Source organism: Excalfactoria chinensis, chromosome 2 (genome assembly GCF_039878825.1).
Source record: "Excalfactoria chinensis isolate bCotChi1 chromosome 2, bCotChi1.hap2, whole genome shotgun sequence".
NCBI classification, from domain to species: domain Eukaryota; kingdom Metazoa; phylum Chordata; class Aves; order Galliformes; family Phasianidae; genus Excalfactoria; species Excalfactoria chinensis.
This window is the reverse complement of record NC_092826.1, coordinates 50,010,555-50,035,425: the sequence shown is the minus strand read 5'-3', so window position 1 is coordinate 50,035,425 and position 24,871 is coordinate 50,010,555. Positions and strand designations below refer to the sequence as shown.

Here is a 24,871-nt window from a genome sequence, read left to right as displayed (position 1 = left end):
TGTTAAAGTGGAAAGGAAAGGAGTATTAAAAATTTGTTTGTAGCGCTGATTCCAGAAAATTTCAATAGAGAAGTGAAATAGAAAATAACATTTTGAGTATGCAATTATTTGTGAATAGAATCATTTCTATGAAGAAGGGACAGGCAACTCAGAAAGAGTACAGAGAAGTTGTTAAGATGTGTAGAGAGAAAATCAGAAAGGCAAAAGTCCAGCTTGAAGTCAACCTGGCCACTAAGGTAAAAGGTAACAAGAAACTCTTTTACAAATACATCAACAGTTAGAGGAGGACTTAGGAGAGCCTCCAGTCTCTACTGGATGAGGCTGGGAATGTGACTACTGAGGGTAAGGAAAAGGCAGAGGTTCTGAATGCCTCCTTTGCATCTGTCTTTAAAGATCAGACCAGTTATCCCCAGGGTACTCTGCTCTCTGACCTGGTAGTCTTGCTGGGGAGCAGACAAAACCCCTGACAATTCAGGAGGAAACGGAGACCTACTGCTCCAGCTGGACTGCCACAAGTCCATGGGGCCGGATGAGATCCATCCGAGAGTGATGAGGGAACTGGTGGAGGTGATAGCCAAGCCACTTTCTATCATCAGTCTGCGCTCCTTGTTGACTGGTGAGGTCCCAGAAGACTGGAGGCTTGCCAGTGTGACTCCCATTTACAAGAAAGGATGTAAGGAGGGTCCGGCAAACTACAGGCCTGTTAGCCTGACCTCGGTGCCAGGGAAGGTTATGGAGCAGATTGTCTTGAGGGAGATCACACGGCATGTGCAGGACAATGGGGGGATCAGGCCCAGTCAGTATGGATTCACTAAGGACAGGTCCTGCTTGACCAAACTGATCTCCTATGATCTACTGACCCATCTGGTGGATGAGGGAAAGGCTGTTGATGTAGTCTACCCAGACTTCAGCAAAGCCTTTGACACTGTCTCCCATAGTCCAGAGCGATCTGGACTGGCTGAATAGCTGGGCTGAAGCCAATGGGATGAGGTTCAACAGGACCAAATGCTGGGTCCCGCACTTTGGCCACAACAACCCCAGGCAGCACTACAGGCTTGGGGCAGAGTGGCCTGTGTAGAGGAAATGGATTTGAGGGTATTGATTGATGCTCAGCTGAACGTGAGCCAGCAGTGTGCCAGGTGGCCAAGAAGGCCAGTGGCATCCTGGCTTGCATCAGAAACAGCGTTGCCAGCAGGAGCAGAGAAGTGATTGTCCCCCTGTACTCAGCGCTGGTGAGGTTGCACTTCAAGTACTGTGTCCAGTTTTGGGCCCCTCGCTGCAAGAAAGACATTGAGGCCAGTCTGGAGAAGAGGAGGCACAGGGGAGATTTTATTGCTCTTTACCTGAAGGGAGGTTGTAGTGAGCTGGGGGTCGGCCTCTTCTCGTGTAACTGGTGATAGGACCAGATGGAATGGCTTCAAGCTGCACCAAGGGAGGTTCAGGTTGGATGTGAGGAAATACTACTTCTCTGACAGAGTGGTCAGGCAGTGGAATGGGCTGCCCAGGGAGCTGGTGGAGTCACCGACCCTGGAGGTATTCAAGGAACATTTGTATGTTGTGTTGAGGGTCATGTTTTAGTGAGAACTATTGGTGATGGGTGGATGGTTGGACTGGATGATCTTGTAGGTCTTTTCCAACCTTGGGGATTCTGTGATTCCCTAAAGTCACTCAGACCAAAAATTTAAATCTGTTGCTTGCATTTGCCTGTATGCGAGCTTGCCTATTTGTTCACTGCAACTTTTGTTAATGTAAAATATTTGTTTTTCCCATTTGCAAACATTCTTTTCCATATTTGCATCATTTAATCATGTTCACAAATAGTAATTTTTTCTTATAAAAGATCTGTTCCCCTTCCTTACTCACAGATTTTGGATTCTGAGTAATAAAACCATGTAATTGTTCTATACAGGCTATTTAATTTCTCTATAAATACAAGACTGTCACTATTCTGTTTAAAGGATTTCACATCGTTTATTTCCCCTTGCAACCGGTTTCCTGGGAATTTCTCATTCTGCACAAATGAGCTGTCTTGCATTTGGCAAGTAACAGCACTTTTGTTAGGAATTGTTCTCTTTTCTGTAAGTTTAACAAACTTGCTAGTATTTTTTTGTTTGTTTGTTTTTATTTTTTTTCTGTGCATGGCTTTAAAGTATTGCTACAGTTCAGTTTATTGACTGATTTTCATTGGCAGAATCTGAAGAAGATTCAAGAAATGGATAAAGAGGCAAGTGATGAATCCAGCACGGATCTTGATGAATTAAAGAATGCTGACTGGGTAAGACAGCAACTGAATACTGATGTGGCATCATCAGTAATTTATAGATCTTTACAATGCTTACCTAAAATTGTTTGTTTTATATTACAATCAATGTTGATTGAAATCAAGAGTCCTCAATTTCAGTCTCCTGTCCACCACCTATTCTTCCTCTCCACCCATTGCCACTGCTCAAAAATAAGAGGGAAATGCATGTGGCAAGCAGAGCAAAAGAAAATTGGGTACAGAGCGTGTTATTCATTAGACCTCAGTATTTGGAGTCTGTTCCGCAATTTCCATTTTTCAGAAATATTGAAGGCCTAAGGGAAACAAAATTTAGGATTCTGTCACTATTATGGTTCACATAACACTAATTGTATGTCTAGAAACCTTTCTGATGTGCACGTGTATTTGAAATGACAGTTTGGATACATGCTGGAGAACTTTGGAATCCTTTTTCTGTATTACTTCAATGATAAGTATCACTTGAGGTGAAACTGAGTTGCAAAAAAAGTTCTCATAATGCTCATGAGGGTAAAAAATAGGGTTATATAAGACAAGAACAAACAAAATGGAGTTTGGTTGATGTGTTAGAGTGATACAGTTGTATATATTTGGTGGTGTCCTGAAAGGAGAATGAGCAACAATCTGGGTTGGTATGCAAGTACTAAATAAAATGTTGCTCTCTTTTCTCTTCAGGCTCGTTTTTGGGTACAAGTGATGCGGGATTTACGAAACGGAGTCAAACTCAAGAAAGTCCAAGAGCGTCAATACAACCCACTCCCCATAGAGTATCAGCTCACACCGTATGAGATGCTGATGGACGATATTAGATCCAAACGATACACCTTGAGAAAGGTCATGGTGAGTCACGAGCATTACTAAAATTTGCCAACTCTGAAATGTTATTTTATTTTTTACTTTATTTTTCATTTCTTCACATAGATGGTATTGATCATGGCATCTGGAATCCCTGCAGTATATTGATTTAAAAATTTGAACGACATTCTTACCATATGCTTCAACAAACGATTTCTGTTGGTTTTATGATAACTGTAAGAGTCATATCAACAGTGCTGTCACATTTTCTACTGAGGTATTGTTTTAGGCTTCTACTGGGGAGAACATTTATGTTGAGATGCAACATTATTTACGCATTACAAGTGTGGCATTCCAGAATATAAAGTGCTCTCCTGTTGTTACACGAGTGATAGATACTGTAATGGAAAAGGAAAACATACAGTGTTTGAAAACTTTGATTGCTATGATCTGCTAATAATTTTCAAGGAGTGCTTTCTGTAAAGCATTTTAAGTTTTCAATTTGTAGAAGTACAGCTCAATTACTTACAGCGTATCCTACCTGAAAAAAAAAACAAACAACAATGCTTGAGCAAATTAGAGAGGGTTGATGAGCCCCCTCCTAGATACTCAAAAACATACATGTAAGATTGACCCGAGGAACTATTTTCATCAGGACACATTTGATGTCTACTGGCACTGGCATCTCTCAGTTCTTTTGGTTTCTATTGTTTTCAACATTAAGGTGTTCTTCCTGATAAAGCAGCAAGTTATCTAAAGGGATCTTTATCCTTACTAGAACATTTTAAACCCTTTTGCCAATGGCATATATTTGGCAAATATCAATATTCATACCCTGCACTTATTATCTACGCATGTTATTAGTTAGAGAGGAAACACATTGTTAGAATATCCAGTATTCAACTATATTTGCATTCCTGAAAAAAAAAAAGACAAAACTTTTGCTAGTGAGAAAGACATGTTTACAGTAGAAAAATTCAGAGATGAAAGAAGCAGCATGCATGTAGTTCTATTAAAGATCCCTAGAGAAAAAAATAAAGGAGGAAAAGGTTGGAACTATACCATGGAGAACAAGTCAATGAATCCTGTTAAAATGTAAGTGCCTTTTATTGTATGAGGTGAAAGTGTTTTTCTAATCAAGGTCTGAATTTAGACTATCAGGTTTTTGTCTGTAGCAATTTTCTGTTAAGTCATTAGGTTAAAATACACACCCAGGAATGATGTCTATCTATCTTTACACTAACAGTTCAGAAAATAATGCTATCTGCTCATACTGCCCGCTGCAAAAGAACAGTCTCCTCAGCTCCTTGATTACTGTATGCAATCAGGATAGTAGCTGTGTTTGAATGGGAACCCCTGGGTCATCTGTTCTTGCTTTTGGCATGCTGGGCTTTAGTTCATGTGTTCAGCAGGATCCTGTCTCTTCTGAGGAGATTTCCTTCATTATCTAGTAGGTTTTGGAGGCACAGCTGCTCCCCTGTTATCCAGGCTCTCACTGTCTATGAAATCCCTGCAAGCATCTATTTTTGTCCTTCTGTCTGGCCTACAAGATGGATTCAAATTGACCTTTGGGCATAAACATGAATTGAGATTCCAATCAGCTGCAGGTACAGTACCTGTGGTGCTGTCTCTGAAGCAATTGCTGCCTTAGTCTAGCAACTGCTAGTGACTTGCCATTAGAAAAACAGCTTTTTTCTTATTATAAGCTGTCCGACCTGTAATCTGGATTCTGCTGCAGGGTCTGCTTGCAGAATGTGCAAAACATGCTCAATAATAATACAGTTTGATATGAAATGTGCGGAGCCTGAAGGATTTGTACGGAATTACAATTTTGGTTAGATGTCATAAATACAGCATCTCTTAGCTGACTGCTATGGGTTAGAGCTAATTATATATATTCCCATCGGAGGAGGCTGTCATGCTTCTTGAAAAAAAAAGGAAAAAATGACAAGAACCCTAAATCTGAATTTTAAAGCAGCCTGGGAAGGATGGATTGTGTTTCTTTCTATCTGTCAAAACAGAGGTTTGGCAAAATTTTTATTAAGAACATCTTTTAATTTTCACTTTTGGGTACTATTTTTAGAATTGTGAACTCCTTTAGCTTGTGAACATGCATGCTGCTAATGATAACAGTAACAGTAAATAAAATATGTCATAAATTCTTTGCTCCTTATGAACATAAGGCTGTGTTAAAGAGTAGCATGATCTGTCCCTGGCTGCTCAGTACTCAGGAAATTCCTGTAAGGTGCAATATTTAGGAACTATTTTGATGTTTCAGATTGTCAGCAATGTTAACAGATACCAATAACCGAAGCTGTTGTTTCTCACGAGTCATCTGTGATACTTATTCAAAATGTCTTGAAGATGTAAAGCATCAAATGCTGGACTTTCTGCAAATAATTGGTTTCAATAATTTCACTGACGTCTACATTTCTGTTTCAGTACACACGAAAATAATTTCAAATTCATCATCTCTCTGTTGTTCTGATGCATGAGTCATTGTTTCTGTGGTTGTCATAGGAACAAGATTACTTTCATCCCAGCATTTTGTAATCTTTGCATATTTACCTGAGCAGCTTTAATAGATTTTTTTTCTCCCCCAGAGCTCTCACTGACAGCAAGTTAAAACTGCCGAACAATTGGCAGAGTCTTAGATATTGGGAAATCTAAAATTACTCTGACAAATTTCATTAGTATTTTTTTAAATGCGTATGTGTAAATCTACAGCTTTTAATCTCTCCTCCATTCACAGTGAGTTCTCCTTCCTGCCCACCTCCCCCCATGTGCACTGCCCATTCTATTTTCTGAGCAGGAGGCAGCTCTTGCATTAGTTTCTCAGTGCGTGGCTCTGAGGTACCTTCTATATGGTACCCAAACATATTATTATTGCTTAATAATTAAATTCATCTTAAATTATGGTGCTCGTATCTCAGTATTAGATCTCTCCATAAATACCTTTGATAAAGTAATATTAGATTGACTATGCTACAGAAGATGAACTTAGGCTTGTAGATTGAAGTGATTGCTGTCAAAAATAGCCAATCATTTAGATGTCTAATCTGGGAATCCTCTGGCATGGTTGTTCAGGTAGTTTCAACAACAAGAAAAATTATTTATTTCATTATAGTATTTAGAATCTCACAGTGTTTAAATTAACTTCAGTAACAGTTATAAATGAAATCTGAGACATTTCGAGTGGGCATGAGGGATGTGAAGGGGACATCACTAAGAACAACGCCAACCAGTTTGTCCAGTTGGGCATTACAGAGGCTGTTATTCTGTTGTCAGGATTGTCTTTAGTGAATGGTGTTCAGGTGCTCTAAGCAAGGAACCATCCCTTTTTCGTTCTCTGCCTTTGTCACACGTTTCTGCAGAAGTTTAGGAGGTGTCCGAAGTGCAGCAGTGAGCATTTTGAGGTATTTATTTAGATAGTAGATTGCAATTGGGGCTGCTGGTATCTGACTAAAAGATAATTTTGCATCTATTCTATATCTGTGCAATGTAGCTCTGATTAGACTTTAACTAGGCCATGAATTTTAATTAATTCACTAAAACTAAAAGAGGCATGTTAAATTGCTCGTTACAGCAAGAGTTAGTTTGAGTGAAGAGATAGATCTAACATGGACAGAGAAGATAAAAGCTTCCCTTCAGTGTCTTTCCCATCAGCATCTTTTCAGGAGCAGAGGAGGAAAAGGAGGATTCTGCCCTTGGTGCTCCTGTTCCCGGGTGGTTGGCTCACGCAACCAGTAAACATCCACTTGCTTTGCTGCCAGCTTCCTCTGTGCCCTGTGAAAATCATTTAAGCAAAAGTTATTTTTCTCCTTTTCCAATCGAATGGGAATACTACTACTAATTGCACTCTGATGGTGTTAAGTCAGTGCAGAGTGCCCTGAGGTGAAAGGCTCAGAGCCATGTATTATTTATTTCCTAGTGTGATGTGTGGAGAGTTGTTCCCCAAGGCTGGAAGTGAGATTATCAGCATACAAAATGACTGTTCTGGTGGTAATAACTCTCAACTTAAGCTATCAACTTTGACATCTGATGAACAGTAACCTGGGGATGAGAGATTTAGCATTTCATTAAGAATCTGCTGGCCTTGAAGAGTGGCTCAGTCTTTAAACAGAGGAAATCAATCACATCACTTGAATTAAGGTTCTCCTTATCATAAAATGTCTAATTGCCGCTTAATATAAATCTTTTTCACTTCAATTTCACTGTACAGTTTCTAGCAAGATGACATGTTGCATGGTTTAGCAGCTTGGTTTTCTGTGGCACAGTATGAAGTTCCCACTAAGGAAGCTTATAGTGTGAGAGGGGGAGCATTGGACCGTGTCTGGGGTAGGATACCTCCAGAAAGGGTGACCAAGAAAGCATTGAAATGATGCAGAGGGACTCTGCATCCAATTCCTTGTCAGGGAGAGGATGAATCTTCTTCAATGGGAGGCTGCCACTTCCTCAGTGACACAGAGGCATGTTTTGGGTCAGCAGATCCGGTGTGGAAGCTGTGTGGCCTTGGTGAGGTTTAGTTAGGGTTCACTCTGATGACCATGTGGGAATTTAAATTCATTTTTCTGACTGCATCTTTTATTCTGGTTAGCAAACATGATTTGACAACACAGAGCTGTGTCTTTACATGCGTTTTATCTCTCCTAAAGAAAGTCAAACCATCTGGCTCATCTAAAAAAAAATGAAAAAGTGTTGAAATTTGGGACATTTAGTCTAAGGAATATAGTATTATAGGAATTTCTGTCAAACAGAAGAGCGAGACTGTTAGTCAGGTGCTGTATAGTAATGGAAAGTGCCAGAAATAGGTGTGGCATGGGATGTTTTTTCATCCCTGGTAGGATGCTTGGACACAATGCTATATAAAGGCTGAACCTGACAAATGAACTTTTTTAAGCAAATCCATACCATTATTTCCAGCTTACAGTTTATACCTTCTTCAGAAGGTAGGTGAATTCACCAAGGTTGGAAAAGACCTACAAGATCATCCAGTCCAACCGTTCACCTATTACCAATAGCTCCCACTAAACCATGTCCCTCAACACAACATCCAATTGTTCCTTGTATACCCCCAGGGTTGGTGACTCCACCACCTCCCTGGGCAGTCCATTCCAGTGCCTGACCACCCTTTCTGAGAAGTGATATTTCCTAATGTCCAGCCTGAATCTCCCCTGCCATAGCTTGAAGCCATTCCCTCTAGTTCTATCACTAATGACACAAGAGGCCGACCCCCAGCTCACTACATCCTCCCTTCAGGAAGTTATAGAGAGCAATGAGGTCTCCCCTGAGCCTCCTCTTCTCCAGGCTGAACATTCCCAACTCCCTCAGCCACTTGTGGGGATAAGGCCTGTGCTCCAGACCCCTCACCAGCTTTGCTGCCCTTCTTTGAACACACTCCAGGGCCTCAATGTCTTTCTTGCAGTGAGAGACCCAAAACTGGACACAGTACTTGAGATGCGGCCTCACCAGCACTGAGTACAGGGGGAATATATAAGCTATATATATGTATGTGTAGTGAATGGCTGTCTCCTGTGATGAGCTATATGTGGTCTTACCTCCTAAATGAGGTATGTGAGGAAGAAATGTGTCTCTTCAGAAAAATATAAATGAATGAGAACACTTCCCACACATCTGGTCTCTTATCTGTACTTCAGTGCTATAACATTCTAGTTAATTTACTTTGTAGACATATTGGCAAACTCTGCTTTACTCTTGACTAATATTTTAATGTGCATATGGAGAGGCAGACGTGAAACATGCCCAGAGGATCTCTCTCCTGCTGGGATATCCACACCAGGACAACTTCTTATGTCCAGAACAGCGGAGAAATTTGGTGAACACAAAAAACAAAGGGAGCTAATTTTTCAAACATTGCTAAAAGCAAATCATACGATCACTTTTGTCAGAAGGGACCTTAAAGCCCAGCTATCCCTAGCCCCCTGACTTCATCACAGCTGCTGCCCAGCTGCCCAGGGCCCCATCCAACCTGGCCTTGAGCACCTCCAGGGATGGGACACCACAGCTTCTGTTAAGAGGGCGCCTCACTGCCCTCTGAGTAAAGAATTTCTTCCTCTTTTTTTAGTTTAAAGCCATTCCCACATGTCCTGTCACTATCAGACTCTGCAGGGCTGCTCTCCATGAGTTCTTCTTTCATTCTGTATGCGTATTAGGACTGTCGTGATCCAAGTGCAACACTTTGCACTCAGGTGCAAAGGCTTTGTCTTCATAGTAGAGCTTGGGAGATGATAAGAAGACCAAGAAATCCTCTTGAAGAGCATCAGAATCTAAGAACTGATTAGAGACTGTGCAGTAGATGTCAGAGAGCCATGGCTCAAATGCTAAAAAAAGTTGGTGCCTTTTCCTCCAAATGATACACAAGCTTTGTCTGCATTCTCCTACAGCTGTGATTGCAGTCTAAGTATTGCTCACTGATGCTGCTGCAACTGTAGTTATTCCATAGCTACAGCTATCTACAAAGCTGAAAAGCTGTGATCTAGTAAGACTTTTCTCACCTCTGTTCTGCGTATGGATTTTTGTACTGTTAAAACTGGGGGGCTTTTATGTCTGGTGCAGGTGTCAGAACACTGTAGGCTCAGTCAGGGATGTCCTGAGGTTTCAGCTGGTCTCATCATCTGCAGAAATACGAATGTGGGACATGAAAATACATCTTTTTTCACTTTCTCCTTTCCAGGTCAATGGTGACATTCCACCTCGATTAAAAAAGAGCGCCCATGAAATAATCCTGGATTTCATTCGATCGCGACCTCCATTAAATCCTGTATGTAAACCAGCGTTCTTCTTTCCTAACAAAATTGTGGCTTTGTAAAGAATGTCTGTATCCAGGGAATACGTTAAATATAGTTTCTGACTTGGGCTTTCAGAATTACTGAATTGTGGATGTAGAACGTGGTTTCTTGAAGAGCAGCGTGTGATAACCTTGCACCAACCAGCAGCTGCTCCTGTCAGCAGCCCTTTATCTCTGAGTCAGGAAAAAATACAGTTGTGTTTCCAGTTTCTGTGGGTTTTTCCAAAGCGTACACATAAAATAAAATGCCTGTTGTTGTTGTTGTTTAAAAAATAAATAAAAAATTCTGACATATACTTTCGAGGAAGCACTGTTTTATGTAAATAGAATTGTCTTTATTTCCCAAGGCTTCTGCAAGAAAACTGAAACCAACTCCACCACGGCCACGTAGCCTTCACGAGAGGATACTGGAGGAAATCAAGGCTGAGAGGAAGCTGCGTCCAGTCTCACCAGATGAGATAAGGCGGAGCAGGCTGGGTAAGCACACTGCTAGTTTTTACCAGCAACCTTCACAGAAAACATTCCACATAAGAAGCACCGATATCTGTGTAGCAATATCTGTGTGGATGTCACTGAAGATAAAAATAACTCTTGTCCTTTCAGAATAAAGAACCAGAAGGCTTTTCTAGGGCTCTATAGTCTTTATACTAGATTATGTTTGAAAATAGGGTACTGTATGGTTCAGCTTGATCCTACTGTGTTTTTAATGTAAGATAAATGGAATACCATTATATTGCTTGTTGGATATGAGAGTGTGTATTAGATTTCATCAAACTGGAATGGATGTTGGTTCTCCCTGGTGCAATATTCCCTACATATCTTTAAGTGTTCTTTACATGTCTGTTTTTAATTAATTTTCTTCTCTTTCTTTCCTGTTATTAGCATCATCAATTTCCTCACTCTAGTTGAAAATCTGCTTTTCTTTTGTTTGCTGAAAGCATTGATTTCCTTCTACTATTCTAAAATCTGCTTTTATTTCTGTGCTGAAAGCAATGCTTCTATTTTAAATCTAAATATTTCATTTTATAAGTCACAGAGCATGTGCTTGCGTATTTTCAGTGGACAAACAATTAAGACTTGTTCTGCAAAGCAGCTCATTTCTGCCATGTGCATTCAACACCCTACTATAAAATACAAATACTACACTTTCCAACAACCATCCATTTGCACTAGTTCAATGGTTCTGACATTGACAATAGCATGACAAATGCAGCCTTACATTGTGGCATACTTTACTTTAAAAGCTCAGTATTGAACTGCATTAGTAAAACTGAGCTAGCTGGATTTTTGAAGAGCGAAAGTGACATCTAATGATTGAAAAAGCATGAAATAATCCACATACACGGAATATTTGTGCCTGCCACATGTGCTTAAAGGCACTGATTTAGATTTAAGTGGATTGCGACGACCCAGTGTCTCTGAAGAAAAATAGTTCCATTAGTCATTTTGTTGCATTGTTCTTTGAAGTGCTTGATAGTTTGGTGAATGCTTGGGTGCAATCTTAAATGCATGATGTTTTGAATGTCGTTTCATTGGGCCCTCTAGCTTATGCTTTGTATTCAATTAATGCCTGCTATGTCAACCAATGTTTCTAATAGCTATAGACATTTTTCCAAATGCACGAAGCTTGTAAAACTGTGAAATGATTCTTTGCTTTCCTTTTCAACATTTAACTTCAGTATTTTACATGTTCTCCATGCCCTGATCTATTTATTTATACTCTGCAATTTTCTACCAGATATAAATTACACCAAACCCATTTAGTGAACAGTTCGTAAAGCAGTCATGGATTTTAGGATATTCCTGGTTGGGACTACTGAGTTGATTTCAGAATATGTCTTCCAATGAGGAATATCTGTCTTCCACCAATTCTTCTCCTGTTACAAAAGAAGGAATTCTTTATGTTTTGGGACTGTGGTAATATCCCTTCAGTCTAATGAATTGTTTAGATTAAATGTCATGTTACTGGAGATGTAAAAGGGGATGCATGTGGATTTTACTTTCCAGACATAGTTTTGAAGATTTTATTATTTTAATATGGAATCATAAATGCTTAATATGCTGTTGGCATAGGAAAGAAAAAAAGAAGAAGGAACTTGAAAATAATCGTTATTTTGTTGAAACGTGAGGTTTGGGGTTTTGTCACATTGAAATTATTGTTTTGCCCAAAGATCTTCTTAGAATAAAATACATTCCTGCAGAATTGAGGATGAAATAGTGCTAGTGACCTTCCTTACGTTACAAATAGATCTGCCACACAGTTTGGGTGGCGGTTAAATGTAATTTAGTGTAGTGAAATGTGAGGCAAAAAGATTTAAGGATTACAAATCTAAGTAGAAACACAATTTAGGACACTTACACCATCTGGACAGAAATGTTTGTTGATATTAAAAAGACAGAAATGGAGCATTAGAGTGAAATATACAGGAGTATATGGTACGTTCCACATTACCCAGAGTTATTTGCTGTTCACTTTATAGCAGTCAAGCACATACTCACACTGGTACTGGGGGAAGAGGGCCATACTCTGCAGTTCCTCCTCTGCAGTATCAGTGGACTTATAACATATGATTCCCAGCAGCCACAGGCTTTGCTCCCTTGCTCTGCACAACACAGGTAAGATCTCCATCGTGAACTGCCACTGAGCAGAGAGAACAAAGTGCCAGCCTCCAAGTCATGCATGTGGGCTGCAGCTGGTACTAAAACTTCTTTGGGAATGATAATTTAATCCTGGTAACTGCAGTCACAAAGGGAGACAATGGGGAGAGGAATCTGAGTAAGTTTTTGAATGGCATTAACGCATTATCAGAGTAAACTATCAAGACAAGTGTAGTTTTGAGGCATGTGCCCTTTGAATGGAAAGCTTGGATTTATGACTTCAGCAAGTTGTGCTCATGGAGCTTGGAAAAAAACTTTTATTTCACACACATTTCATTGGCCTTCAGTTATGACTCAGCATTAGGTGATAAAACCCATATGCTTTAACATGTATTTGCCTTTATGTTACCTTTGGACAGCAAATTAGATGCTTTTTCTGTGACTGCTGTCTGTGGCTGACATTGTCTTGGTGATGAACTACAGGAAAAATGCCCTGACTCCTAAGTTCGTCTCAGTATCAGCCACCTACTGTGTTCCCTGCCTAAATTTACACTCGTGAGCAAAGGTTGTCCCAGCACAACCTTTTTTTCAACATGTTTTAACACAGCAGTGGATGTGGCTGACAGACCCCTTCGTGCTGCCATGCGTGTTTGTCATCCACAAGTATCACAGATAAGCTGACGGCAGTTTTGATGTGTTCTGTTACATTCTTGTAGCTGGGCCTGGCCTGCTTATCTACATCAGTGTACTGAAATTTTGGTTTCAGTTGAGAATATATCGAGTGCCTACTCCCTGAATGACGCCGTGTAACTTGAAATAGGGGTAGGCTGAGCACAGCAGTGGTTTGTGTGCATTTGGGGCTGGGACTGCAGACAGACCAAAGGGCTGGAGGAAGGTTCAGCAGCTGTGCCGTGTGATTTTCTTGTATCCAGAGATTGTAATTTCATGTGCAGTTTTTTGTTATTAAGCTGGCAAGGAACAAAGCTATTGGTTACGTAGATGTTCCAGAAATAAAGAACATCCAACCGTTTCTTATCAAGGAGGCCCCGAGAGAAGAGGAAAATATGGATACATTTTAAAGGCTAAATCCACCTAAGGTTTTTTAAAAGGACAAAAATCAGCACAAATCACGCTGCTGTTAGGCCTTTTTTCTTTCCTATTCAAGGAAACAACTGCTCAGGCTGAACTTGGGTGTCCCTCTTTATTAGTTTAATTATAATCATTGGAGATTACGCTCAAAAAAATTAGAAATATTTATTTCAGGTCACTGAAACCTGTGTGAAATGTGGCTTTGTACTTGGAGCTTTGTTCAGTTCTTTCTTTCTCTCCTGTCTCTTTTTTTCCCCTCTCCTTTCTTTCTTTCATAGCATTTTGGTTGAAGATACTGTGGTATTAAGATACTTGCTTCTTGTTTTGGTGTTCAATATTAATTCCAAAAATCTGGTTCTACAGTTATACAAGTATCCTTATTCTTGCTCTGTTTGCAAGTCCAACTTAACGTTGCTGTCGTTTTCAGACTTGAAGCTTTACTATAGTAAAGCAATATTATCTGATACATTTTGGATTTAGGCAACAGAATCCAAAATGCCCGAAGTGAAATTAAATCTTTGGTTTTCATTACCCCTCTGCTTTTCTAACAGCTGAACCATTTTCTTTTTGTTGTCTTTTATTTCTTTTTTACAGCAATGCGGCCACTTAGCATGTCTTACAGTTTTGACTTGTCAGGTAAAAAGGTGCAGCAACACCTGACGTGGTCATTGTGCTTATTGTGAAATTTGTTCCATCTGTATGTTGAATTCCCATGTAAGAAAGAAACTTGAAGGGATTCTTCCAAGTTGTGGTCAGTGCAAATAAAAGTTAAGATGAAATACCTGTGTTAATACCTACATTTCCTCTGCTATGAAAGTATACCTACATACAGGAAACAGCTGCATTTCATCTGAAGTAAAGTGCTGGCATTCTGTTTAAATAAATAACCTTCCTAAGGTAGCCTGGAGCTATTCCAGATTCTTATAAGACTGTCACCTTCAAGTGCTTATTATTTATTATTCTGACCTTGGTGTCTTTACTGGCACTTTCTGACTAGACTATTTTCTGCAAGACTTCATTTCTCATGAGTACCCAAAAACTAGTTCTGAACATTTCTGCCTTTCTAGATTTAATGGACTACGCCACTAATCTGGAAAGGAGCTGTCAATTGTACTGAGTATCTTTAAGTAAATATTTTGAGAGTTATTGAATCAAAGACACTTGCTCAAAAGAGACTGAACCTTCCTGCTTTGCACATTGACAAAGTAACTTGCAAAGTTTTGCTGGTAACAACTGACAGAGGAATTCAATAGCTGATCCTTTATCAACCATCTAATACCAAATGTATAGGCTTTTCTTAGTGGGCCATTAGTTAGGGTATGCAGTGGCTGTACAAACATGTTCTACTTAAGAGAGAGTTTGTGCCTGCTAGCTGTACAATAAATTAGGTCCTCCCTCTTGTGCACTAACTTTCAAGGGTGCTCAAGCCCAAACACTATCATTGAGGCTGTTGGTATTTTATATTAGCCTCAAAGATTTGTTCACTGAGGAATACTACTGTGCTAGCTCTTAGCTAATTTCCCCTGGGTATCTCCTGAAAAAAAAACCACAAAAACCACCAAATAAATCCATGCCCTCATTTTGTGAAGAAGCAACACCGGCTATCCTTCCCCTACCTCTTTCAAGTCACATGCAGAAACATCTCATCCAGGGCTTGTGCAGTGCTTTCTTCCTTCCTCTGTTTCTCAACCCATCTTTTAACCTCTTTTCCCCTTAGAAAGGCATAATCTGGTTGAAACGACATTTAATAAATAAATAAATAAATAAATGTTATTTTGGTTACCATGATACAATCAAATACAATAGCTTCATAATGTAGATGTGAAGTCCCCCAGTGAATTTCTGAATGTGGCTCCACATCATGGCTGAGCCACGCAAACAGCTTGCCATTGCCAAAACAGAGGAGGGGGCTCTTTCTCTTTTCTCTCTCCCCCAAGCATGCCATTTTCCCTTCCTCATCTATGCTCATTTATTCAGAAGATAAACTGATTCAGTTCATATAAATGGACGGTTGGACTAGATGATCTTGTAGGTCCTTTCCAACCTCGTGATTCTGTGACTCTGTGGTATAAACTAGACACAAATATTCATATTTTTGTGAGGTTGGCTTTCTGCTATTTCACTGTTTTAAACCTGCTTCCTATCTGATCACGGAGCTGGCTGATGACAGATAATGAGCATGGGTGGATGGGAGGAAGGAACAGGCTTTCCCTGTCACAGGCGGTGGCAAGCTGTTAATCCAGCTCAGGCCTTTTGTGAAAGCCTGTGCTGACAGCATATTGTGCAGCTACTGCAGCTGTCTGGTGGGCTCCAAATTATGCATGCGCTTGGTGTCATGCTTTACTCTGCTGAAAGCTGAAGTGTCCCCCAGGGGCAGATAACAGCGTGAGCAGTCATACTCCAGATTTCAGAAAGTACTCTTACGAATTTCAGATATGCCTGAAGTTGTAAGTTGCTTCAGTTTTAAGACTATAAAACTGAATGTGCCTGTCGTCAGTGGGAGAGAAATTTCATATCCGTCCTTCTTCATGTGTCTGCTTCTTCTTTTGCCTTTTGTTTCTAAGAATCCCAAGGCATCCACATTTGTTTAAATCCAAAAAATATCTCATTAATACTCCATAATCAATTCATTACCATTATATCTTTACTTTGAAGAAGTAACTGCATAGCAATCTATACTGTACTTGGAACTGCACTTTTTGACTGACCACTGAAGAACTCTTCTTGTTTTCTTTGTCCATCTTCTAAATGTGATTGGGTTGGTTTCTTTGGTTGTTTTTATTCCCCCCTTTTTTTTTTTTCCCCCCCCAAGTCATGTGGTTCTCAGCAAGTAGCATCACATTGTGTGACTGAGTGGTCTGATAAATCACCCTTAGAAGTTAGTTCTGGATGATTAAAACCTCCCAGTTAGCTGGATGTGAGGCACCAGATGAGCAGTACAAATGAATTGGATGGGCTGGGATTTAAGCAGTAAGCAGATAACCTGGAGTTTTGTTTTGAGTGCTGTTATTTTCTATGCTTTTTTTTTTTTTTTTTTCTTCTTTTTTTTCTTTTTCTTTTTTTTTGGCTGTGCTTTCATTTTCTTGGTCACTTGTCTCCACACACTTGATCTTTCGCTGCTTTCATTGCTCTCAGCTTGAATGAACTGCTGTCACAAAAACACAAACCTGCTGAAAATCAGGATTGTTTTCTTCTAAGTGCTAACAGACAGGCTCAGTGCTTTGTTACACTTTATGCAACTTTCTCTGGCACCAGGCTGGTGAAGCTGGTGTGTCACACTGTCCACTGATGTCCATGTCACATGCGTTCCTGCTACTGAGCAGAGGGACAAGCACATACGATGTCAGTAATCTGAGATATATTTCAATATTGGCTAGGGACCAGGGCAGGCAGTGGCTGTTTCCTTCCTCTTATGGAAAAATAACTTAAAAGCATCCTTATTTCTATGGACTGCATTGAATATGGCTCAAAAGACCAACCACTAATTCCCTTACCACTCAAGTTCTTACCTCAAAGCTGTATGTGCACCTGCTTTGAATACTGAATCCACAATTTGCTCCTCTGGGAACAGAGGAGAAGAGAGAGAAGAAAAAGGAAACTGAAGCTTTTAAACCAAAACTTCACGTGGTTTCCAATTCTGTGAGTTAATTTGCATTACTGTTGGTTTTATGCAATGTAAGCCTCAGACCCTTCTTTGTGGAGTAGTTAACTCCAGCAAGTCCCAGTAATCTCATAATTTAGATAATGCAATAATGACTGTGATGCAAATGCGAGCAAAAGTCTGACTACTTGGTTTAGATTTATTAGTTCTCATGTCCTGGACTTCATCAGCCCAGTCCATTAAAATGAACAGCACACATCTGTTACTTCTATTCATTATATAATATTTCACAGTATATTGTACAGAACCACAGAATTGCGGGGTTTGGAAGAGACCTTTGGAGATCATCAAGTCCAGCCCCTCTGCTAAAAGCAGGTACCTTACAGTAGGTTGCACAGGAAGGTATCCATACAGGTCTTAAATATCTCCATGGAAGGAGACTCCCCAGCCTCTCTGGGCACCCTGTTCGAGTGCACTGTCACCCTTACCATAACGAAGTTCTTCCGCATATTTGTGTGGAACTACTTTTGTTCCAGTTTTTGGCCATTGCTCCTTGTCATACCACTGCACACCGCTGAAAAGAGCCTGGCCACATCCAGTTGCCTGTTGCCCTTTAGATATTTATGAACACTGATCAAACCCTCTCTGTCTTCCATTCTTCAGGCTGAACAGCCCCAAGTCTCTCAGCCTGTCCTCATACAGGTGGTGCTCCAGACCCTTCATCATCTTCGTCTCCCTCCACTGGACTCCTCTAGATCTCTGTGTTATTTTTTTATAACAGAGGAGCCCAGAATTGGACATGGGGCTTCAGATGTGGCCTCAGCGAGGTAGAGCAGAGGGGGAGGATCACCTCCCTCAACTTGCTGGCCACACTCTTTTTAATACACCCCAGGTTTGCATTGGCCTTCCTGGCCACAAGAGCACACTGCTCGCTCATGGCCAACCTGTTGTCCACCGGGACCCCAGGTCCTTCTCTGCAGAACTCCTCTCCAGCAGGTCATCCCCTAACCTGTACTGATAGATGTGCTTATTTCTCCCAGGTGCAGGACTCTACACTTGCTTTTGTTGAACCTCATCAGGTTCCTCCCCACCCAACGCTCCATTCTGTCCAAGTCTTGTTGAATGGCTCACAGCCTTCAGCTGTCATCCACCTCTCCCTGCTTTGTATCATCAGCAAACTTGCTGAAGGTAGACTCTATCCCATTATCCAGGTCACTGATGTTAAACAAGATCAGACCCATCACCAGCCCTTGAGGAACACCACTAGTTACAGGCCTCCAACCAGACTCTATCCGATTGATCACAACATTCTGAGCTCTGCCAGTCAGGCATTTCTCAACCCACCTCACCATCCTCCATCCTAACCAGCAGAATGTAAACAAGCATTAATTCTGCATCCATTTTAGTCTTCTTTCAAACCTGGTGTAAAAATGATAATGTTGGAGAGCACGCTTGCTGTATAGAATCAAATTCACGTTTCTGTTGTCATTGTTTTACAGGGAGAGCTGTTTGGGAGCAGACAGCATGGTTACGTGGCTTCTGTAGTTAGTGTGTAATCTGTGGTCTGCTTATTCTTTGTTTTGTTAGAGACACGTAATGTAAACCAAGCCAAATTTCATATTATCCTAGAGTGTTTTTTCTCTCCCTTCTTAAAAGGCTAGTTAGGGAAGGCTGACAGAAAGACAAGTAATCAAGTCTAAGACATGATATTGCAACATTTCCTGTTGTAATGATAGCTCAGAAGAATCTCTGAAGAAACCAAATGTTAATGCAATTTGCAGGTGCTGTTCATTGTATTCACTGCCTGAAAATACAGAGAAATGACACACTCACAGTGGGTCTGATTCTCCAATGAAATCTGAATTCCGGGCTGTTACTCACATGAATTTTTGTTGTTTGTATTTTAATATCAGTTGAATCATCTTCAAAACATGTAGGGATTCTGTGAAACTAGAGACTGTCAAACTGCGATTCATTTTAAACAGATTAATTTACTTTTTGCTTCAGTGAATTTTCCGTTAATTTCTTCTGTCATACTTCTTTTTATAAGCACCCAACTAATCATCGTTTCTGACTTATCTATCCTAAATAGTTTTATCTTGTTTGTGGTCATATATTCTTATTTGCCCTACAATGTTTCTGCTGTCTGAGTGCATCACTAAAAGAGCTTATACAAAGTCATGATGTTTTATTTTCTATACCAGCTAAAAAAATCAGTTTTTAATTTTGGAACACATTATTATACAGTATTATTATTGTTGAAATCTGATGGATGAAGCTAAATTTATGTGATCCTTCCTTTAAATTATGATAACCCATCTTTTCTTGTATATCCAGTACTGTAAGTGCAGGAGTGATAAACTGAACTGAAGCACTGTTGTCCAAAAAAAAAAAAAAGTTGTAAGTGAATGTTTTGTTGTTGTTGTTTTTTTTTAGTTTTACCTTTTGGGTAAAGTGAAAATTGTAAAAACACTTCCCCTTCATTGTGGTGGTAAATGATATTTCCCACTGAAGAACCATTCAGAACAAATACTGTGGCTGTCTCCTAGGTTCACTTAAAGCTTCTCTGGTAGTTCAAGCAGACAAAAACAGTGTGTTTCTAACTAACTCATGCATATGAGAGCAGAAACAAAAACATTTTTTAGGCTGTGTAGATAGTAGTTGACTATCTAAATTACCTCTAAAATGGATCAGGAATTTCCATTTCTGGAGCCTGAGGTCTTAGAAAACAAACCAAGCAAACAAACATAAAATAACTACGAAGAACAATTTATGTCACGGATCTCGGATATCCGGTTCTCTAATATCACATCCGATAATGCTAGGGGATGTCTGGTGGATGTTTCTTCCTAGTCCCTTTCCCCAGCTCTATTGAGTGTTTTCTTTTTTGGAGAGGGCAATAACGGTGTCACTTTTGGCTGCCATATTCCTGGCGCTGGGGCTGATGCTTTGGCTTGTCTGTTCAGGAACTGCCCTGTGCGATCAAGAGACAGATGAAAGGTTTTTCTCTTGTTCATATGGGAAAGCCCTAAGCTTCTTCAGCTAGTTGGCAACAGGGAGGAGAGGCGGTTTGGTCTTTGTTTTCCTGCTGTCGCCTTCTGGAATTGCACGAAGCGGTCATCCCAGTAGGAATGCATTTGATGTGGAGGACACCCATGCTGTGTGCATGCAAAAATCTAGGAGGGGAGAAAAACATGACCTAGAAGCTGTAATGTTAGTCAGGATAGCCATTAGCAAAGCCTTTGAAGATAGGAACTAAGAGTTAGGGAGTCTAAGTCTTTGATTGCAGCTCTTTGTAGGGAGGACCTGAAGGCAGTAATAATGCTGTAGTACGCAGATTCACAGGCTTGGAATGTCACAGTGGCTTTAATAACCCAAATAATCCCCTTTTCTTGCATTCCCAGTTGAAGATATGATTTATTGAGGAACTGTAATATGTCTGCTGCCCTTTCCCTCTGTTTTCAGCATTTAACAGTGACCTAATCAATTATTTTAAATGCATATTCATTTAACTTATTCTTCTTATTATTGCTTTAAGTAGCTGCTCTGGTAAGAATGTTGTAAAACTGACCTAATACAGCAACTAAGGCTTTGTCTATACCATGTAGTTTTAAATTAACTTTGACAAGAACAGCTTTGATTAATGCAAACTGTGTTGTGGCAGCAGTGATCATCTCTGTTTAAACCAGAGCAATGCTGCAAGTGACTCCAGGTGATGTGTGAGTACTTGCATTGTTGGCACTGGGAATATCTGGACTGTATCATTTCTCTGCCACAGTCCTCCTGGTAACCTAAGGTATGACTCGTTTGACCTTCCATGTCACCGTGTGTAAAAATGGGAATAATAACACCTCATTACCCTAACCCTAAAATACCTGGAGGTACTTTGTTATTACAAGTCTGGGGAAGGAGTCATGTAATTACATGGGTAGAAGAATGCATTTGTAGAAAGACCAGATGCTTAGGCATACATGCAAATAGGAGATTAAAAGCTTCTCTTCATTCTCTCTCCAATGTAATTTTCTTCAGATCAGAATACTGTACTTTGTACTTTTACGGGGATAAAGCTGAATTATCGGACCAAACTCTAAGCTCCCCTAAAATATCAAAGCCTAGGTCATTATCTTAATGTCTAAGCTAAGCTAGGCTAAGCATGGCAGACCCTGGGCTTAAATTGCCAGAGATGCATCCTCCCTGCACACAGTCAGAAACCCTGAGTAATTTATTTGGTGGAGCTGCATCCTTGTAAAACACATGCAGATGAAAACAGAACAGCAGCTCCGTGTTTCGGCTGTTACATGAACATTTAGCTTCACAGACGTATTTTTAATACAAATGACCACGCAAACCTATGAACTGTACATATTTTTGATGAGTGCTGGTTATTTAGCTCATTCTCATTCCTCTTCTGTGTACTGCAGAATAAAGTGTAACTCTGTCCTCACAGGAATAACTAGACATACTCCACGCTAAACCTCATAATTTTTGTATGACGTTCCCTTCAGATTCAATGGAAACCCACTTGTCCAGATATGACTGTACCATCTTCTGATACTTAGTTAATTAGAGACTAAGTTGAAGGGAGAATATTTTTGTTTTCAGCACAGGAATTAGTTCTTAAAGTCGACTGGGGTTAGTCTGGGCTGGTTTTTCTACTATTTTGCACCGCTGCTTTTCCCACTGCTTTCATTCCTTCATATTGCTTCTGTACCATAAGCCATTGCCTGTAGTTTTCAGCAAAGTCTTGCTGCAGCAGAACAATTGCACATTTAGAACTAGCACAATACTTGTTTTTCTTTCTTTTTTTTCCTTTTGTGTGTATGGCCTTTACAGCAAGGTTTGAGGAGATAAAGTAGATTGATCTACTTAGGGCACGAGGTCCAAGCACTGACTGTTGTGTTTCTCTCGCCAGATGTCTCTGCACCTGAGGCTGGGAGGAAATCAGCGGATGGTTCTGTAGCAAATGGCAGCCTGGCACTGCAAGGGAAGCAGAACGGGGCCACACAAGTGACAGTGCAGCGGAAGAGACTCCTGAAGGCTCCCACATTGGCTGAACTTGACAGCTCAGATTCGGAGGTAAAGTATCAGGACGGACCTTACTTCTTGTTTGTCAGAACTTAGTCCTATTCCTTAATTGGCTGAACCAGTCAGCCAAGTGTCTGTGTAGATCGCAGTGCAAATTTTATGTGGTTGCTTCAGAAATAACAAGATCAGATCTCAGAAATTAGAAGATTCTTAAGTTAAATGGTGATCTTGTCCTTAGTCCCAGTATTTTTTTAATACCCGGTATCTGTCCGTAGTGTATGTGTAGCAGTTATGCTTTTGGGAGTGTAAGCAATTGTTTTTCATCCTTCTGGCACCCATACAGGAGCTGCCATTAAAGGCCTCAGATGTGAGCCCAGCCCTACCATACCAGCTGTTAAATAAAGAGAATCAGCTGTGCCAGAGAGGTTGCAGTTCAGTGTGAATTCAGTGGGTTAGGCTGCCATGTAGGCTTAGGAAATAACACCCAGCAAATGTTTGCAGATAGAGATGAGCATATACCACTTAAATGGCAACTTTGAATCTATTCTTTCTCAAACAGAGAATTAATTATTTTTAGAAAGCATTAAACGGAGAAAGCATTAAAAAAATCTCTCTAGCTTAAAAGCCACATTGAGTATAGCCTTTGAAAAGCACCACTATTACATTGTCAAGAATGAATTTTGTCTTTTGGCCCAGTAATGTTACTGAGATCGAATCTTACTGAAAGTTAAGCTGTCAGGAAAGTTAGGGTTTCTTTAGAGAGGCTAATTTTAACCAGGGGAAGGCAGACTTCCCTGACTTTCTTTCTCTGTGTTAAATGGGGAGGGTGGGGTTTCCTGACAAGGCGCTAACAGAGGTATCTAAGCTGAGAGATGGGAGGCTGGGGAGAAATCAAATCGGAGATAAATGTATCTTTTTGTGTACTTTCCTTATCCATGTGAAGTTGACCCTTTTTGTGATTCGGGTTATCCTGTGGGTGACTTATATTGGTGCATAATTTGGTGCATCCATACCGAAAGCAGAAGAAATTAGCATTCTGAAATCTCTCAGAAGTGTTTGAAATTACAATAGAGACTGTGTGAGGTTTTGTTAATATTAACAAAGCTGGGCAGAATGTGGGAATATTGAGACTTGTCGATGAAAGAACTGGACTTTGAACTCTAATCTTTTCAGCTTTTCGGTTAGGGCATCCTGAAGCTAATGCAGGGTGATCTCTCACACAGGAAAATGAGCAGAAATGAGCAAAAGAAATTTCTGTAAAAGGAAACATTAAGCGATTATTGTAGGAGGGAAAAATTCAATATGTGACTATGAGTATTGATTAGGAATACCGTGCAGGCAAGCAAAGTCATATAGAAAAAATGCTTTGGGGCATAAAGCAAAAGAGAAAGTGAAGAATAAATCAGCCACATCAAATTGTCACAGAGAGCAGATGCTGTATTGGTTTGAATCAACAAAATTAGCTGGTGAAGCAATTAAGTATTAAAATGCCCAACAGAGTACTGGTAGGGTTTCAGGAACAGCACTAAAGTGGTGTAAACAAACATAATGGTGGGAGTTTGGATGAAATTTAACAAGCTGGCTGTGGCATATGGGACACAGAAGATTTGAAGAAAGTGAAGTATGCTCTGCTAGTATATCTTAACTTGCTGAATTTTATTTCTGTGTTGCACGCTGAAGTGTCGATGTTGTCCTGTTTGCCTATAAGCGTTTCAGGCACCTCTTTTTCTTCCATTTGAATTGAGCTTAACCTATTTAGAGTTACTCACTGGGAGCTGTGAATAACTCCTGAATAACAGGCTGCAAATATCTGCACTGCTGAGCTACGGAGCTCCCAGATAGGCTGTGATGCAGATGCATTTTTTTCCCCTGAATCCCCTTTGTCCTTTTTGCAGCTGTGTTGGGATGCTGACTACAGCCCAGCACTCAGTATTGCCAGCCAGAGGTGAAGGGAAAGGTCTGGTATAGCCCTATACCCATTTGCTGGCTAGGATGAATACTGTACAGATCCATTCCTACTTTCTGTCCTTGCTTTCTTCTGCATTGCTAATAGAATCATGGATTCAGATGGGGAGCAGGAAGAGCCATTTTGCTTTGTAAGGTTAAGAGAGAGAAATCTAATAGTTGTTTTTGATACAGATACGAAAATGGTGTCTTCCTATTTTTGTCCAGCAGCCATCTCTAATGTGTGGAAGAGGCATATTGAGTATGTTAAAGTGAGTGCATCGTTTTGGGATCCGCTTGGAGTTTCTTTGCAGAATACTGCGTTGAGGCATACACAGTGTTACAGTACACATCGCAGTATCTTTGCATACAGTGCATACACATTCTTGGGCTAAGCAGAAAGCACAGATCACCTGATGCCAATTTGTTAAGGCCTCTGTCCTCTGGTGCACGGTGCTCATTGAGGTGACTCTGCCAGCTTTTCTTTTCTGACTTACTGTTACCAAAGGCAGCATTCTTTCAGTTAGTGGGGATTTTCCTGCTTGCAATTCTATAATGAGAGAAATCTGCATGAAAAAGAGAGGCTCAGCCACCTCCTGGATTTTAGAGCAAGCCACCTCTTGTAAATTCTTACGCTTTAAGTGATGTGAAACTCCTTGGTAAAAAGCATTCACATTGGAGCTAAAGTGCAATTCTCAGTCAGTCCTTCAACTCAGTTCCCTGTGGAGGCTTC

The 24,871-nt window shown here is 40.3% G+C and overlaps 1 protein-coding gene across 2 annotated transcripts in view; it reads left to right on the top strand.

Moving 5' to 3' along the window:
* SPIRE1 (spire type actin nucleation factor 1) overlaps positions 1-24,871 on the top strand; it is a 121,399-nt gene that overhangs the window by 83,760 nt on the left and 12,768 nt on the right. Inside the window, exons 5-10 of one of the 2 annotated variants that reach the window (XM_072327334.1) lie at positions 2,192-2,275; positions 2,954-3,118; positions 9,768-9,854; positions 10,229-10,358; positions 14,163-14,204; positions 22,082-22,245. In XM_072327334.1, coding sequence (XP_072183435.1) covers positions 2,192-2,275; positions 2,954-3,118; positions 9,768-9,854; positions 10,229-10,358; positions 14,163-14,204; positions 22,082-22,245 — 672 coding nt within the window. The remainder of the gene's footprint in view (positions 1-2,191; positions 2,276-2,953; positions 3,119-9,767; positions 9,855-10,228; positions 10,359-14,162; positions 14,205-22,081; positions 22,246-24,871) is intronic. The other variant, XM_072327333.1, reaches the window with a different exon arrangement.